A 19758-nucleotide genomic window follows, 5' to 3' on the forward strand; every position below is an offset into this window, starting at 1 on the left:
ATATATTAGTCAGAACTACCTTTAAAAAGTGGATAAATATTAGAGACAAAATAAATTAAAATATTATATCAAAGACCGAAAGTAATAGTAAGGGGCCATATTGTTCCATTTTAACATTTTCGGTGCAACCTTAAATCCAAAGAGCCTCATGGGGCAACATTTACTTCTCAGTAAAACTTTTCATGATACTTTTACATATTAACCCATTTATAAATAGTACAAACACGACTCCTTATATTATTAATATTTTTATAATTATTAATTGGATGAATTTTTTTAAAATTTTTTAATACATCTTGTGATTTTTCCGTAAGAGTGCCTCTTGTTTACTTCACTCTCATCCTCTTCATCAAAGGTCCCACATATGTTAATCATTTGTAATCCTTTAAATAAAAATAATGGTCAACGAATACGCGTTAGACCAAGTGAAATTTAATAATATTTGGCATATTAGCCATTAGCATGTGTAAATCAATTTTACCATTATTCAAATCACAATCGACCCGCATTATTAATGACGCCATTGAAAAAATATTGCATTTATTTCCATCATAGTGTGGACATCTCATTTTGTATTGCTTTCCCACCTTTTGTCTATTTTGCTGGAATTCTATTTCATGTTCTGACCAAATTAATTCAAACCGTCCATTTTTTTTCCTTGTTATTGATTGTTACTAATAATCAATTATCCAACTTCTGCATATAGAAGTTGGATAATTGATTTATAAATATTTAAAAAATTAGTTGAATTATTTTTTGACTAGTAAGAAATGTGTCTTGATTTTAAAAAAAAATACTCGCCTTAATAATTATTTTCATTGAAAGAAACCCTCTTCATATATGTAATAAATATAAAGGGTAGTTTTGATTCTACTATTAGATTCCCAAGTATTATATATATTGCAGTTTCTCGTGCAAAAATAGCACGTTGATTGAATTATATTATAGTATATTTTTTCTTAAAAAATATAATCCCTAAGTAAACTTATATTCAAATCCTTTCTTCAAAGTTCAAAGAATGATTTATCACGTGTGAACATGACTTAGTCTCAACATATAATTAAGTCGATTATTGTTCTTTTTTTTTTTGACCAGCTAAGTCAATTCTGAACATTACGTATATAAAATCATATATACATATAAGCATGATTTTAAAATAAAATATTATCCTACTTCGGGTCCTTGACTTGTTCAGTAAGCTCATTGTCATCTCCTCTTCTTTCAGATCATATGCTTCCCAACTTTTCTCAACAGAAATAATTTAAATTAAAAGCAAATTAATGGACCCAATTTTTATATTCTTTATATAAAAAGAGGCCAATATAAACTACAACTTGTGAATAATTAATATGTTTAAGTTTGAGGCTGAGTTTTTAGTTTTGCCCTAATAATTGATTTGATTTTTGAAACAAGTAAACACAAAGTTAAAAACACAATAGAGTGGCTGATTCTAGTCTATTAAAAAGTGTAAATGTTGAACTAGATAGTTTTATCTTGCCAACCTTAGTTTTGAGATGAGTGAGGTTGTTAATGTTTTGGAGAAACCTTCTTAAAAAGTGAGAAATTTGTTATACAAAAATAATGTAGGGGTTGCTTACCTAAGAATAATAAGGAAGTGGTGCGATGGGCATAGGCCCCGAATTATTCACAAAAAAAAAAAAAGGCAGAGTGGGAATGTACTATTCTAGCTTTTAATAAAAATAAATGTATTTAATTAATTTGATTAGATTTTTTTAAAAAATGCTGTGATGAATAATTTATATTGAAATTATCTCTAATACAATTTCATGAATAGTTTGAAAAATACGAAAAATAAAATGAATTAAAATTTTATAGACAAGGAGCACTAATTATTGTGGACAAAATGGTTAACCCGAATTTCAGAATTACGGATTGGGATTTTGGGGGAAAAGGGTAAGAGAATAAGAAATTTGGGAAAAATCATAAAAGAGATTGAGGTTGCTTCTAAAGGTTAAATACGTGTAAATGAAAAGCGACGACTTTAGTTTTTTTTTTTTTTGGGTGCAGAAAAAAAAAATGGACGGAGAGGCGGTTGATGGAAGCTGCCTGGAATTTGCTGACCACTCACCCGCCGTCCAACCGCGGATTCTGATGCCATTATGCTTCCACGTCAGCGTTGGTCTTGTCAGTATCCCCCGCGTACCTTACAGTACTCTCCCCCACCTTCTGTCCCCTTTTGACTTTTAGTCAACCAAGCTAAGTCACCCCATACCATGCATCTATTCTCAATTCAAATTAAAATTAGAAAAATTGCTGAAAAAAATTTTATTGTAAAATTTATGGAGAATAGAAATGAAGACCTAAGTAAAGAATATAGTCAGTAAAAAACTTATTAACAATAGAACAACTTACAATGATAAGTTTCGGATAGTAAATCACAATTGTTCTTTTTTTATTGAAACTTATTGATAATTATTTTCTTTTCTTAACATCTCATTGTAATTCTTTTTAAAATTTATTATGCCATCTAAGGATTCAGATTCTTAAACGGATATAATTTATATGTGTAACATATTTTCAAAACTTCGAAATTTATAAAGTTTTTAATTTTCCATCATCAGTATCTTATTTTCGCAATTGAGTTTTAAGGATTTATACAACTGAACTATGCTCCTGACTACTTTTCGTGCATTTTGTTTTCCTCATTATTGATTGTTAATTTGTTACTAATATTTAGGGTGTTCTCTTTTGGCATATAAAACTTAGATAATTAATTTATAGATATTAAAAAAATTAGTTAAATTAGTCAAGTAAGTTTCATATTAAGAAGCGAATGTAGTATTTGTAGATCTGAGCCTCTACCTTTCCAAAACGGCTAATAAATGAGTGTATATAATATAGCATAATAATTAAACTTGACTAAATATTTAATTAGAGTTTAAATAATTGAGCGTCCAAGCCAACCTAATCAAACTTGTTCAATAAGCTCAATGTCTTGTTCTCTTCTTCCAGACCATATGCTTCCCTTATTGGAGCAATTTTTATATCCATTGTATAAAAAGGGGCCAATATAAACCACAACTCGTGAATAATTAATATGCCTCGTTGCACTGTGTTTAAGTTTGAGGCTGGGCTTTTAGTTTTGTCCTAATAACTGATTTGATTTGATTTTTGAAACAAGCGAACACAAAGTTAAAAACCCAACAGAGTGGCTGATTCTAGTTTGTTAAAAAGTTTAAATATTGAGCCAAACAGTTTTGAACAAGTGAGGTTATTAATGTTTTTGAGAAACCTTCTCAGAAAGTGAGAAATTTGTTATATAGGAATATTGTAGGGATCACTTACTTAAGAATGATAATGAAGTAATGAGATGGGCTTAGGCACCGTATTATTCAAAAAAAAAAAGAGACAAGGTGAGAACGTACTTTTCTAGTTGTTAATGAAAATAGATATATTTAATTAATTTGAGTAGAAATTTTTAAAAAAATACTATCATAAATAATTTGTATCGAAATTATCCCTTTTGCAAATTTATGGATAGAGTTTGCTTGTAAAGGTTGAATCCGTGTAAATGAAAAGCGACGACTTTTGTTTTTTCTGTTTTTTGTGCCCAAAAAAAAAATGGACGGAGAGGCGATTGATGGAAGCTGCCTGGAATTTGCTGGCAACTCACAGCCGTCCAACCGCGGATCCTGATGCCATCAATGAGTCCACGTCAGCGTAGGTCTTGTCAGTATCCCACGCGTACCTTATAGTACTCGCTCCCACCTTCTGTCTCTTTGGATTTTTAGTCAACCAAGCGAAGTCCCCCCCATACCAATATGTGCATCTATTCTCAATTCAAATTAAAATTAGAAACATTGCTGGAAAAAAATTTATTGTAAAATTTATGGAGAATATAAATGAAGTCCTAAGTTAAGAATATCATCAGTAAAAACTTGATTGATAATAGAGCAGTTTATAATAACAAACTCTGGATAATAAATAACAATTGTTTTTTTGACTTATTGATAATTATTTTCTTCTCCTGATATCTCAGATTCTTAAATGGATATAACTTATTTTTAAGTATGTGTAACATATTTTCAAAACTATGAACTTTATAAATTTTTCAATTTTCCATCATCTGTATCTTATTTTTGCAATTGAGTTTTAAGGATTTTAAACAATTGAACTATGCTCCTGACCATGTAAGAGTACTTTTCGTGCATTTTGTTTTCCTCATTATTGATTGTTAATTTGTTATTAATATTTAGGGTGTTCTCTTTTGATATATAGAAGTTAGATAATTAATTTATAGATCTTAAAAAAAATTAGTTAAATTAGTTTTTTTATTAGGAAGAAATGTGTTTTGATTTTTTAAAAATACTTACTTTAATAATTATTTTCATTGAAAGAAACCTTCTTCATATATGTAACAAATATGTAGGAGAGTTTTGGAAAGAAATTAAAAATTTAGTTTTGATTCTACTATTAGATTCCAAGTATAATATATATTGTAGTTTCTCGTGCAGTTTTAGTTTTGACTAAAATCATGAAGGAAAAAAAGCATGTTGATTGAATCATATTATAATACATATTTTCTTAAAATATATAATCTCTAAGTAAACTTATATTCAAATCCTTACTTCAAAGTTCAAAGAATGATTTATCACATGCGAATATGACTTAATCTCAACACATAATTAAGTCGATTCTTTTTTTTTTTTTCTCTTCCTGGACCAGCTAAGTCGATTCCGAACATTACGTATAAAAATCATATATACATATAAGCATGGTTTTAAAATAAAATAGTACTACCTCCGGTTCTAATTATAAGAGCTAGTTGGTTAGTTTGAGGAGATTAAGAAAGTAAGTTGAGCTAGTTATTTATCCTAAATAGGTGTTGTCTTTCCTAAAATATCTTTGCTAATCAATTGTATTGACTAGAACTACTATTATTAGAAGGACTACTTTGAAAAAAAAAGTATAAATATGAGAGACAAGGTGAATGGAGGTCTTATATTTAAGACCAAAATAAAAGTCAAATAAGGCCTTATATTAAGGACTGGAGGTAGTATATTAATTTCAATCTTTAACATAAGAGTTAGTTTGACTTTCAATTTGGTCCTAAATGTATATAAGATCCAATTTACTTTATTTTTAATATTTATCTATTTTTTTCCTCAAGTAAACCTTATATTAGTTGTATATGTTAAGGAGTTATTATGAATTTGTAATTCAAACACACATGGTTAATAAGGACATTTTAGAAAAAACAACATCTATTTACTACAAATAACTAAATTAACTAACTTCTTTAATATTTCTAAACTAGTTTACTAAGTTTTATATTAAGGATCGAATGTAGTATTTATAGATCTGAGCTTCTTTTCCAAAATGACTAATAAATGAGTGTATATAACATAGAATAATAATTAAACTTGACTAAATATTTAATTAGAGTCTAGATAATTGAGCGTCAAAGCCAACCTAATCAAACTTGCTCAATAAGCTCATTGTCATCTTCTCTTCTTTCAGATTATATGCTTCCCTTATTGGATCAGTGGTAGACTTTTCTCAATAGAAATAATTTAAATAAAACGTAAACGAATGGACCCAACTCGTGAATAATTAATATAGCTCATTGCACTATGTGTTAAGTTCGAGGCTGAGTTTTTAGTTTTGTCCTAATAATAGATTTCATTTTTGAAACAAGTTAACACAAATTTAAAAATACGACAGGGTGAGAACATACTACCTTAGCTTTTAATAAAAATAGATGAATTTAACTGATTTGAGTATATTAAAAAATTAGTAAAATTTGTTATTTTTTAAAAAAAACGTGTGTTGATTTTTTCAAAATACTCTGATAAATAATTTGTATTGAAATCACCCTCAGTGCAAATTCATGGATAGTTTGAAAAGTATGAGAATAAATAAATTAGGATTTTACATTTATAATCAAATATAACTCATAATTACTTCTTATATTAGACACGAGAATAATTTACTGTGGATAAAATGGTTAAACCGAATTTCAGAATTACCAATTGGGTTTTTTTTTTTTGAGGGGTGGGGGTAAGAGAATAAGGAATTAGGGATAAAAGGATTGAGTTTGCTTGTAACGGTTGAATACGTGTAAATGAAAAGCGACGACTTTTGTTTTGATTTTTTTTTGGCCTTTTTTTGGTGCAAAAAAAAAAAGGACGGAGAGGCGGTTGGTGGAAGCTGCCTGGAATTTGCTGACCACTCACCCGCCGTCCAACCTCGGATTCTGGTACCATCAATTTCCACGTCAGCGTTGGTCTTGTCAGTATCCCACGCGTACCTTATAGTACTCTCTCCCACCTTCTGTCTCCTTTTGATTTTTAGTTAGCTATGGGAAGTCACCCCATACCATGCATCTATTCTCAATTCAAATTAAAATTAGAAAAATTGCTGAAAAAATCTGTATTGTAAAATTTATGAAGAATTATAATCAAATTCTAAGTAAGAAATATAATTAATAAAAAATTTATTGATAACAGGACAACCTCCAATCACAAGTTTTAGGATAATAAATGATAACTGTTCACTTCTTCGTTAGAGACTTATTGATAATTTTTTTTTTTGAAATCTCATTGTAATTCTTTTTAAAATTCATTATGGCATCTAAAGATTTAGATTCTTAAAAGGACACAGCTTTTGGTTCTATTTATAAGATTTCCGTTGTAAATTGTAAATGAGGTCTTATAAATAGGACCAAAGAAAATATAACTTATATTTAGGTATATGTAACATATTTTCAAAACTTTGAAATTTATAAAGTTTTCACTTTTCCATTATCTCTATCTTATTTTTGCAATTGAGTTTTAAGGATTTACACAACTAAACTATGCTCCTTATCATGTAAGGGTACTTTTCGTGCGTTTTATTTATTTCTTCTTCTTGCTCTTTTTTTTTTTTAACATCTAACCTTAGCCTTTTTCTGGAATTTTATAAATTCCTCATCATTCAATATCATTTTGATACTATGATCCTTCCATGTCTTAGCCCATGAGTTTTTGTAATTATATGTGACATTATATTATATATTAATTTATCTAACTTATAAACTAGGTTTATAGTCCTATAAACCTAGTTTATAAGTTAGATAAATTAATTTTAAAAAAATAAACATAAAAAAATAAGATGAATTAAGATATTATATTTAATACTAAAATAAATGTTCTAACTAGCTTATCCATTTAACATGGGACTGTATATATATATTTTATTTAGTACCATATTTGATCGGAATATAAGAGACAGTTAAATATTCAAATTAGTCCTAAATATAAGGCCATGATCCATTTTATCTCCCATATTTATTTATTTTTCTCTAAAGCAATCTTTATGGTGATTGCAAGTGTTAAAATGTTTCATTATAATGCATATAATTAATAAGAATATTTTAGGAAAGACAACACTTATTTATTAGAAATAAGTAATTTAATTAATTTTTTTGATATTCGTAAATTAGTTATCTAGTTTTTATAATAAGGATAGTAAGTAATATCTTTTTTTGGTAAAAAATAAATTATATGAAATGAAGAAAGTTATACACTATGACTGACATTAATGAGAAGTTAATAAAACCTCAGTTTTATAAAAAGAGTAACCAAGAAAAAGATTGAAATAATATATTAATATCTTTTGCCGAAATGCCACTTAAATCAGAAGAACCGAGTAGACCACTGAGCATAAGATAAGTCAATGATAAGGTTGACTTCAAAATTAGGGTGCTTCAAAGCATATCACGTAAATCAAAAGGGTTGGTTCTTGCTTGCAAGGGTTGAAAGCGGAAAACGTGTGTAGGAAAAAGCCAAGATCTTTGATTGGTTAAAATGGACGGAGAGGAGGACGCAAAAATGTGTGGGCCACACCATTTCTTCCCAACAGTGGAATCCCGGTGGGTTGTTATCTATCCCACGTGTGCCTGCCTCCCTGCCCGCCTGCCCAGCTCACGGTCTTTGATTTTCAATTTTCATCCCAACTACTCCCTCTCGTATTATTACCTCTTATTTTTAATATAAAATTTGGATAATTAATTTAGAGAGATTAAAAAAATTAGTTAAATTAGTTATTTATTATAAATATATATTATTTTTTTTAGAATACCCTTACTAATCATATATATAAGTTAGAATTACCATTTGATGAAATATTGAACACGTATAACTACTACAAGGATTACTTTGAAAAAAATGAATAAATATGAAAGACAAAGTCGATTAGAGTCTTATCTTTATGATCAAATTGAAAATCAAATAAACTCTTATATTAAAGATCGGAAGTAGTATTTATAAGATTCAAATTTAAAAAATAAGTGTGGTTCATTTTATAAACTTCAATTTGACTTTATCTTGACATTTAATGCACTTTTTTATTTTACTCTTAATTATTTATTTTCTCTCATTTGCCATACTCTTTTCTATTATATTTCCAAACAGACTCTCTTTAATCCTCTTTCTTATTTATTACAAAAGTATATTTAGAAATAAAAGTATATTTCTAATATATTTATTATTTTTAACTAATTTTAATTAATAGTTTATTATCTAAAAATTAATTATTTGAAGCTTACAACAACAGAAGGAGGTATTATTTTGCCAACTACAAGAAGAGACCCCGCCAGAGGACTGTTTGAATTTTTGGAGAATAATCCACAAGGACTACAGCAATGTGGGGTAACAACCCCATGAAATCATATTACTTTTTATTTCAAATATAAAACCTAGCTTATAATTTAATTTAAATTAAAACTAGGTCTTATATTTAAAATTGGAGGTAGTGATAAACAATTAAGAATAAACCACTATTTTGACCAGTTTAATTTTACAAACGGTTTGATTTTCTGTATTTGATTTATATCATTATAAAATTTGATAAAAATTAATTTAATTTGAAATTTTCAACTTGAAATTAAATGTTGACTCAGCTCATGGTTTTGTTAAAGTTGTGTGTTTCATATAAAACTAAACTGCCAGCGCGCCTCTATTCGCTCTCACAAGAAATCCCCACAGAGAGCTTCCCAGAAACTGAAAACTGAAAAACTTCCAATTCGTTATTTTATTTTCAGGGTTTTATAAACTGGCCTTATTACGGGTACGGGAGAATTTTGGGCCCGTTTGGTTGGTTATAAGGTCATGTTTTACAAAAAAAGAAAAAGCCAAGCATTTCAACATACCAAACATGGCCCTATCTATTCCTTGACATTTAGTACCCCATAACTTGCCTGGCCCAAAAAGAAGTCTAGATCCTCTTTTTTTTTTTAGTTGAACTTTAATTTACAAAAAAATTCTAGAATCAGATCCATGGTGGCCGCCACTAGTTTGATCATGAATCTTGGTATTTCTATGCTACCTATCTCCCATGCTTAGATAAAAGAATTCAAGTTACTCTGTCTTCTATTTTTCTTTAAAATATTCTTATTGATTGTAAGAAGTTTCTATCAAGGGACAATTTCAATCATCCAATTTATATGATTGAAGGGGAGATAGTTAGAAAAACCAATGACAAATAATTAATTTAATAAATTTTTTTAATATTTTTAAATTAGTTATCTAGCTCTTATATTCCTTTGGTTTTATTTACATGGCAAAGAGAAGATCCTTTTTGGCCTTATTTATAGAGTACTGAGAGAAATTTTTTATATGAATATACAATTTTACCTCTCATTTATTACTGTGTTGACTTTGTTTGCATAAGATATAATGTATATTAAATAGGAATAAAATTAAAAAGTTATTAAATTTTAAATGAGAGTTAATGATGTTCAAGATTTTTTTTAATCTGTGTGAAATATACTGGAAATGGTATGTGAGAGAGAGAGAGAGAGAGAGAGAGAGAGAGAGAGGGACCAAACCTCTCACATAAAAGAACGTTAACAAATGGGTTGTATGGCTGGCAATATTGTCCCTGAAATTTATAATTATTTTTAAACCATCATTATTGACCGCTGAATTTTTATTAATAAGATAATTTTCAATGTAAATAATTAAAAGAATATATTATAGAAATCAATGTAAAAATTTTACAAATAAAGAATATCTTATAGAAATCAATGTACAAATTGTACAAATAACTAATTTAATTATTTTTTAAATATCTATAAATTATTTATTAGGAGGAAGTATTTAGTATTTATTACATGAACACATAAATGTTTGATATTTACAATATTAATTTAGTCCGCCATTCGCCATATTAGTGGCTCCTTTTCGCTCTGCAATTTGTGAGCCTCAGGCACAGAAGGGTTCTATCCACTCGTTGGAGGCTTCTTGTCTGATTCCGACTTCATAAAACAAAACACGCACCAGATTTCAGCAAATGCACTTCCACCATGGCTTCCCTTCTCAAAGCTTCTTCCTTTATTTCTCCTCTACAACTTCACAAGGTAGTTTTTCCAGTTACAGTCATCTCGCAATCTCGCATACATCAAACTCTTGTGTTGCTTGTTATTTGAGGTTTTACAGGACTTTTAAGTCGGGAAATTGGGAATTTGGTTCTCTAGTTGTGATCAGGGAAATAACGGGTTTGAATCTAGGGAATGAATATGACACAGTCGTTGTCTTGAGTTAGAGGAAGAGGGTAATGGAATATTTGATTTTTTGTCGTGGGAAATATTATGCAGAACGAAGAATTGAGCTTAAACAAACTTAAGCTGTAGTAATCCATTAGCTTGAGAAGAGAGTTTCCTGTGGGGAAAAATTTCTTCAAACAAGGGGAAGGAAAGTTTTCATTTAACATCCGTTTTCTTCAGATTCCCTCTCTTCCTTTCGTCTCTTAACATCTTGATTCTTCTCTAAATCATCTGGCTTATTCTTCTCTTGTAGGCCAATTATGTTAGCTTCCCAGTGAAATTCGATCATGCTTTCGGAAGAACTGGTAGATGTCCTGTGTCTAGTTTGTCAGTGAAAGCTCAGCAGATTGAAGGAAATGTGCTCGAGAAAGAACCAGTTCGCGCCAACGAAGAAAATGGTATGGTGTTGAAGGATGCCTATCACGTCGTCATCTTTTACACCAGAACACCACATTATTTGCTCCAAATAGATAGTGTCTCGTACCGCTGCTATATTTTTATTTAAGCACCTAATGGAAAATATGCTAATTATTGTTAATTTCCTGATATTAATATATTTCGGACTAGATTTTTCTTATCCATCTTGTTATTTAGATTTGAGTCATAAAGGGAAGCATATGACCTACCTTTCCTATTTTATGTTCTTATCCAATTCATGCTGCTGTTATTTTTCAGATTATGGGGTTGTTAGTGTACACCATGTTGGAATTTTGTGAGAACCTGGAAAAATCACTAGACTTCTACCAAAACGTGCTAGGTATGTATATTTTCTCTCTAACTAATATTTTTTCTGTACACTTTGTTTTTGACAAGAATAAACTGTTTCAACAACTGGTTTCAATGCAAATCAGGTCTCAAGATTAATGAAGCCAGGCCGCATGATAAGCTTCCATACAGAGGTGCTTGGCTTTGGGTAGGTTCTGAGATGATTCATTTGATGGAGCTTCCAAATCCTGATCCTTTAACTGGAAGACCTGAACATGGAGGTCGAGATCGTCATACGTGCATCGCAATCCGGGATGTGTCGAAGCTGAAAACAATCCTTGATGAAGCTGGTACTCCTTTCCTTGTTTAAATTTAATACCTTGCCCTTCACCATGTCTTCCTGTTTGGCCCCTATCTGTGAAGTTTTTGTACTGTCTATTATATCTTCATAATCATTATTCAATAGTTTTTATGTTTTTTCTTTTTGTTATTTTTCATACATAGGGAAACAAGGATCATTTTTCATCTTCAACACCATTTTGTTCAATTCATTTATTTTTCTGATTACCAAACAAACTCTTAGTTTGAGTGTTTTCTTACACTTCAGGTATACCTTACACACTAAGCAAATCTGGAAGACCAGCAATCTTCACACGTGATCCAGATGCTAATGCTCTAGAATTTACACAAGTAGATGTCTGATATTATTGGCTATTGAGTTGGATAAAAAGTCTCTAGAAATGAGTGTACAGATGAATTCATATATGTAATGTAAAGGATTATGCATATTGAACTAACCTGCCATGCAGAAGCAGCATCAATGTATTAGCTGATCTTGTATGATGGTGTTGTTTTTCATAGTGATATCATATTCAGAGGACATCCTTTTTTCCATTTTGGGTCAGAATATTAAGAATATATCTTAATATTAACATATCTAGAGAGATGAAGATGCATTGTTGAAAAGCTTGTAAATAGTCCAGTTTATCTCCGGTTATGTGTAAATGCGCGGAGTGCACTCTGGTTGCATATGAAAATGTGAAAAAAGATACTACTAACTCCTCCAATTTAAGGACGCTCCAAAAAAGAGCGACAATGTGTAGCGGTAAGTGAAATCGTGGGAAGATGTTCAACAAGATTAGAAACACAAAATTCAGTCCAAAAAGATTAGAAACAGAAAAACCAAAAGGCCATCGGACAATTTACATACCTGAAATATCTATGATGTGTTTTTTTTTTACAACTGAAAAGAAAAGAAACAAGACAATTTACATCCTTACAACTGTGAAAACCTCAGCTTCCATAATGTTCTGGAACGGGGCAACCCTTTTATGCCACTCAAATAATATTACATGCTAAAGTTCAAACGTGGTGATGAAAAATTCTGTCCCTTGTAGGCTGTAGCCCGTGGTTTTTGGTCTCTGTGTATCCTAGCATAAGAATTTATCATATTTGGTATGATCAAAAACATGTTTTAAATACTTGGAAAACTAAGATGTTCACATATAAAATACCACCATATGGTTTTGCTTCACTTCTGTCGTGATCTCCACTCCTGAATGGCCGAACGTAACGTATGGTTTGGAATCAATGTAGAATGCTGCATTGTATGCTTAGTTACAGGTGATACATTGTGTTTGCTGAGCCATGCCTTGATTGCTCTATACTCGTAGGTAAAACCATCCGCAGCGATGTGTGGATCATCCATTATTTCCTACATTAACAAGGTCACAGTGAAAAAAAAAAGACAAAAAGCTAAACCAAAAAAAAAAAAAGAGAACAAAAAGTATTTGAATACGATGAGGACAGCCAAAACAACAACTTCATCTGAAAAACTTCATTACTATTAAATAAATGTCCGTGAATGGTTTCAAAGACCATATATGTAAAAAGCTTAAACTGTTAAGTCAACACAGTGCTATAATCTCGTATCATGTAGACGAGCGGACCTTTTACCTGAAGGATTGGACAATAATATTGGCTTGGTGGGCAAATGCTACTATTTCTTCCCACTTTTGCAGTAGCATTTGCCACATCATTGATTCTTTTGAGCAGTGGAAGAACTTCAGTATCAAGATCTGGTCTATCTCTGCATCTCAGTGCCGAGCATCTCAGGGCAATTTGAGCCAACTCTTCCGTTTCGGTTGGTGGCCAATCTCCAGCTGATTTATCTAAAATATGAGAGAGGGAGCCTTTTTTAACCGCATTTTCTACAGCCAAAATGAGTCCGCGTGCATGGCGAGCGGTTATCAATTGAAGAGTTATAACTCCCAATGCATATACATCTGATTTTGGTCGGACAGTGCCAGTTCTCTGATACTCTGGATCCATGTAATGCAGAGTACCAGCAAGCATAGATTCTCTGTACTCAGTTATATTGTCAGGTATGACGTCTGAAAGGCATTTAGCCAATCCAACATCTGAAATTTTGCTCACATAATTTCTGTCCAGCAAGATATTTCCTGGTTTCATATCTCGATGAACAATTGGCTCAGGCGTTGAATTATGCAAGAACGATAACCCACAAGCCACTTCAAAAACTATACGGAATCGAATGAACCAAGGAAGTGGGGGTTTCCCACTGTTACTGAAAAGGTAGTCATCAAGGCTTCCATTTTCCAGGTATTCATAAACAAGACAGCCAGTTTCAGGACAAGCTCCTAGCAGCAAAACCATGTGTGGATGGTGTAGCTGACTTAGAATCTCAACCTGCAAGAAAAGGGGAAACAATCAAAAGGAATGCCAGCCACGTGATTACAGTAAAAAGTAAGAGAACAAAGTGCAATATGCATTGAAGATACTATAAACCACATCAGTTGTTTAGAAAACAAGGAACAATGAGAGGTAAAGGAGCACAGATATGAGTGTTTAAATAATTTATAAACCAGCAAGGTATCAAGAGGTCAGTTTAATATATGGGATTGCCATTATTATTATACATGGTTAGAATTAGAGCATGGGCTTTTGCGGCAAATTGGAAAGAAAAACATCAGGAATAATATTCAAGATGAGTCAAGGAGGAGCTATTTGGCAACTATCTATGGATAAAAACTTTTCCTCTTCTGGTGGTGAGCTTGCCAGTTTTGAAAGTTCTCAAACTAATCAGATACTGAAGCTTGCCTATATCAAGTCTGATAATAAGACATATCTGTTCACCCATTAGAAATATCAAAAGAATGAAGAACTTCATCAGATGAACATGACAATTCAAAACCAATTCAACTTGGCACAGAAACGTTAGCACAATCAATCTCACTTCATAAGGAAGTAATTCAAAGGAGAAAGGAAAACCTCCTTCAGAAACTCCTCTTTCTTGTTAATTGCATCCTGGTGCAGAACTTTTACAGCTACTGTAGTGTGATCGAGCCTGCACTTATAGACCTTCCCATAACCTCCTTCACCAATCAAAAGATCCTTAGAAAAGTTGTCTGTTGCTTCATTAATTTCGTCCATAGTGTACTTTCTGTACCTCTTGTCACTCGAGAGCAATGTATCAATTATCCGCTTCCTTTCTACAGATTCTTTGAGGACATTAAGTTCAGCCATCTGCCTTTCATACGACTCTTTTGCAAACTTCATTTTTGCCTCCTCAAGTTCCTCCATGACTTTCAAATACTTTTCTTTTTCTTCAGCAGCAATCTTTCTCAAAGCCTCCTCTCTTTTCAGGGAATCATTTACTCTTCTTGATTCTTCAAGATATTCAGCTGAAAGTAAATGAACCTACAGAGCACACACATGAGAGGATGTAAGAACAAGCCGTGAGGCTGTTTATTTTGAGACACAAAAATGTGGTATTTCAAGCTCCTAGTTATTATAGAACTCCAGTTCCGGCAACCTTGCCACAATGAAGCAGACATGGTTGTGGCTTTCAGATAAGTAAACTTTAATTGAAGTCTTATTACATAAGAAAGTTTACGAGCTATTTTTCCATTTCTGAGAAATTGAATTCTTCAGGTCCCTTGTCAGGTCTACCTTGTCCAAAAATTAGAAAATATTTGTAAAGTAATTACTTAGAACATATATTTACGTTAAAACTTGTTGATTAATCTTCAACTTAAGAATTGATAACAAAGGAAAATAAGGTTAGTTAAATTTGAGACCCACAAAAAGTCACAATTAGAATAAAACTAGCAAACTCTCACCTTACTTTGAGAGAGAGCCAACTCTTCACAAAACTGTTTATACATGGCAACAGTATTCCGTAACTCCAGCTGCAGCTGCTCTATTTCTTGCAAGACTGGCTGCATATGTAAATATCATGTGAACACCATTTCTGAATAGGAAAATCACAAGTATCATACTAACAGGAAGGCTAAAAACATTACTTGTTCAATTTGTGCAGAAGCCGTGGAATCAAATGAGTGGATGCTTGCAGTTTCAGCATCATCTCTAAAGCTTTCTAGATTGCCTTCGTTTATAGTGAGATTTTTAAGAGAATTTGCAGCACTAGATGTTTGAGAACCTATGAAACTCCACTCCGAGACTGACATTGATGGGATTCTGTTTGCAAGAAATTCAAGTCCCGTTGTGGAAGAATTAAGTCCTGTTATTTGAGCATCGACATGTCCTGGATTCCCTTGTGTAGACACGGAGTACCTTGAGCTGCTCTCTGTCAGATGAAAAGTGAGAGAGTCAGAATCTTGACAACTGCCTCTACTAATATATATACTCATGACCCCAAACCTACAAAAAGCATGATTGAAAATTAATGTAAAGTGGACAGTGGACACATTCAAGAGTTTATGACTTAGCAGCAGATATTGCTAAAAAGGAAGCATTTCCGCCATACCACGTGAGGGTGAAGATGAAGAATCGCCTAATTTTGATATAATTCTATCTCTAGCTACAAGATATACATCACAAGTGTCAGGAGCACATCTTAGAACAGTTGTTGGTATCCCTGGTCCTTTTAGCTTCCTGACAAAATAAAAATGGAATTTATGGGGAAGTATATGAAAAGAATACTCATTTTCTTAATCATACGTACTAGTAACTCACTAGCACAGAAAAGGTAATAAAAATTCAAAATTTGAATTTGCATATTTTAATGTTACGAAGTTTTCAAGATGCGCACCTTGTTATAAAATTTGAAGAGCCAGTTCCCAACACTAATATTTGAATCTCTGATTCTGATATATATCTAAGTAGTGCAGTTGCAGGATCGTCATCTTCCAGCAACAAGGTTTCAACCTACGACATTTCCAGGATATGAATTCTCTGGCAGTGCAGTCTTGGCAATAGATAAAGACAAGAATATGTACTCACTGTGCTTGTTTTGCAGAGTTTCTTCAATTGAGTAAAGATTTGCTCGAACTTCTCCTTTACATCCTGAATATAAGCTGTTGCCACATGGGCATCTAGATCCATAACAGGGATACACTCTCCAGCTAACATCAGAAAATCCAACAATATCAATGCACTAGTTTTCAGTATGGGTCTCCAGTGACCTCTAAAACATCTTCACTGAAGCAAAAATGTATTAAATCATGTGATTGTCTTAAGCTGCGTTCAGTTTAGAACTATAGATTACTTTTGAGGTTCAGTGTATTAGGCCAATGGATAGCTTTATCATAATTTCTATTTTCTGATTAAAATCTATCAGAAAGAAGCAATTTCTTATATGCTCACTATGCTTGGCGTCGCTGGAGAATTGCAAGAAGTGCTATAAGAATCAAGATCTAGACCTAGTCACAAGGGCATTGATTCTATGTCTATGTTGAAAGCTTTTGTTGTTAAGAAAAATACTCAAATAGTTTGATATTGCCTAACCCATCGGCCTCAGAATCATAAGAAATGGAACGTTCTGTCTACTTGTGCACTGTTTAACTTCTAATTAAAAACATATCAAAATTAGAAAATAGCAAATTACTTCAATTTGTCATGGCTAGTCCAGATAATTGTTCGAGCTAATAACACGCTACCGGCTGAACTACTTATTCTAACCTCCCACCTGGTTTTCTTAATTTTCATGATTCTCTCTTCAAGACGAAAATGCTTCGCAATTAATGACCATTTCGATGGATAAGAAGTTGAAGGAATTGAAAACAACTTTATTAATAATCAAGACTTAAATTTAGCTCATTTTCAAGTTTGGAGAGTGGATTGCTTATGTCTGAAGAAATGAAGAGATGTCTTTAAAAATTCAGGAAAAAAAAAAGAAACCCTTTTGTCTCTAGAGATATGCAGTTTGAATTCGCAGCACAAAACCAAAAGGAATTGTTTGGTTATACAAAAATTATACAGGAGCAAACTTGACTACTGGGACAAAAAACTACGAAGATTGAGTTATTTTTGAATTAGGCATAAATCAGTTACATACATGGTGTTGGGATTGAAGCGATTCGGGGCATAACATGAACTAAGATGAACCTATCGGCTTGAGGCATAAGATTCTCCACCGCCCACTGGACGGCTCGCCGGCTACCCCTGCCAGCGCTGGAGCCGCCGTTGACAGCAACGGCTACTGATCTCATCCCTATGCCGGCAAGGCCAGGGATTGTAGAGTGGTCAACTCGTCGGAACTTGTTTCTTCGTCAAAGGCTTCAAATTTTGCAGCAAAAACTGGAAGATCGAATATCAGAAAACTTGTTTTTTAGTTCGCAAACTATAACCAAATGCATTTTGACCTGCAGTTGACTTCTCTTTTGGTTTTACTACAATCCTAATTATAAGAGCCAAGAAAGTAAGTTGAGTTAGTTATTTGTCTTAAATAGGTGTTATCTTTCCTAAAATATTCTTACTAATCAAGTGTATTGGTTAGAACTATCATTGTTAGAAGGGCTACTTTGGAAAAAATGTATAAATATGAGAGATAAAGTAGATTGAGGTTTTATATTTAGGACTAAAATAAAAATAAAATAGGGTCTTATATTAAGGACCGGAGGTAGTATTTTTTAGAGCAAAATGGATGCTACAACCTTTAAATTTTATTAAAATTTCCACATTTCAGATATACCTGGTTTTCTTTTAGTTTTGGGTTTTACTAAAAATAAATTTGGAGTTTTTATATTTAAATATTGTAAGTTAAATATACAAGAAAAATTTAGTATTTTTTTAATCTTTACTATAAAAATTAAACTTATATTTGTTGTTACATTTATGTTTCTTTAGTGCTTATTCTTAAGATGAGGTTTATAACTTTGTATCGTTCAAATTAAGTTTAAATGATTTAAATTTATAGCTTTTTATTCGTTATGTTAAAGAATTCTCTTTTTTTTTTAATGAAAGTTAAAAACTATATATCTTTAAATTAAAAAATAAGTAAGGAATTCCAATGAAACTTGTAACTTTTCCCAGTAGATTCAAGGAAAAACTAAACATAAGTTTTAAAAAAACAAATGAATTATTATTGATAAATCTTTTGAATTCATATCTTACAATGTGATGAATTAATATTTAAATTTTTATTCGGAAAGACATTCACATTTAGTATCTGACAATGCTTCTAACAAAATTACTTATATTAAAGGAATACTTATGCGTAATAAGGAAAAAAAATTTTGAATCCAAATTATTACTAATAAGTTTTAAGGGATTTGGAAGTAATTTAAGACAATTTCATTGTAAGTGTTCTTTCCAATCAAATTTGTTAGTGGGACAAGTTGCCCTAGAAAGCAGTGCAAAAAGGGTTTTGGCCGCAGATGGGGACAACGATGGACAACCCCCTTATTATTAGTAGTAGCGGTAAAGTCAACTTATTAGGTGACGTTTTTGTGCTTCATGCAAAACCCAGTCAAGTGTATGATCGTCAAGAATATAGTCTCACAACATGCTCAGATCAAAATTCTTGTTTCCAAGAGATAGATTTATATGCCGCCTAATTAATTACCAATAATTGGTAGAGAAAAGCAGAAATAATAATATTTCTGTTTTTTAATATAAGAACCAGTTAACTAATTTAAATAGATTAAGAAAACTAATTAAATTGGTTATTTGTAAGTACTGTTTTTCTTAAATATTCTTGCTAATCAAGTACATTAACTAGAACTACTATTATTACAAGGGTTATCTTAAGGGAAAAAAAAATATGAGAGACAAAATGAATTGTGATATTATATTTAGAATGAAAATAAAAATTAAACAAATTTTATATTAAAGACGAGAGGTAATATATAACTTTCTTATCCATATATAAATAGCCCAACCTTGCCGTTTTTTATCTTGTTCATGCATATCGGTTCATATAATAATACAGGAAAACAAACAGCATAACGATGCGACATGGATTTCCATTATAATTTATCATGACTCACTTTAATTTGCAAAACTAATTCCTAGAAAATTAAGTTCAATACATAAAATTTTCCCTCTTGAAGAGGTTTATCCAAATGGCACGAGAGATTACAAAATCAGACACAGTTCGATGTTTTATGTGTACGTACTAATAAGAAAAACACAATTGAGGCCAATATGACCTATACGAAGGTAAATTCTCTTCACCTGCAATAATGTTAGAGGAGCGAGTAAATAAATATACAGCAGAAATTAAACAAAACAACAACAACAGA

At 31.5% G+C, this 19758-nt stretch overlaps 1 protein-coding gene and 1 pseudogene across 1 annotated transcript; one reads left to right on the forward strand and one right to left on the reverse strand.

Moving 5' to 3' along the window:
• The first annotated feature begins 10251 nt into the window (after positions 1 to 10251).
• LOC114743036 (uncharacterized) lies at positions 10252 to 12039 on the forward strand (annotated as a pseudogene).
• A 338-nt stretch (positions 12040 to 12377) lies between these two features.
• LOC114743031 (U-box domain-containing protein 34-like) lies at positions 12378 to 17839 on the reverse strand. Its single transcript, XM_028931249.1, has 9 exons — positions 17571 to 17839; positions 16517 to 16638; positions 16326 to 16441; positions 16041 to 16168; positions 15577 to 15860; positions 15394 to 15492; positions 14543 to 14971; positions 13208 to 13960; positions 12378 to 12965 (listed from the first exon to the last, which is right to left on the reverse strand). The coding sequence occupies exons 1-9, from the start codon at positions 17722 to 17724 to the stop codon at positions 12783 to 12785; spliced, it is 2268 nt and encodes a 755-aa protein (XP_028787082.1). The 5' UTR covers positions 17725 to 17839; the 3' UTR covers positions 12378 to 12782.
• Positions 17840 to 19758: the final 1919 nt, after the last annotated feature.

Source organism: Neltuma alba, unplaced genomic scaffold (assembly GCF_004799145.2).
Source record: "Neltuma alba isolate B1F8T4 unplaced genomic scaffold, ASM479914v2 tig00003917_pilon, whole genome shotgun sequence".
Taxonomy (NCBI): Eukaryota; Viridiplantae; Streptophyta; class Magnoliopsida; order Fabales; family Fabaceae; genus Neltuma; species Neltuma alba.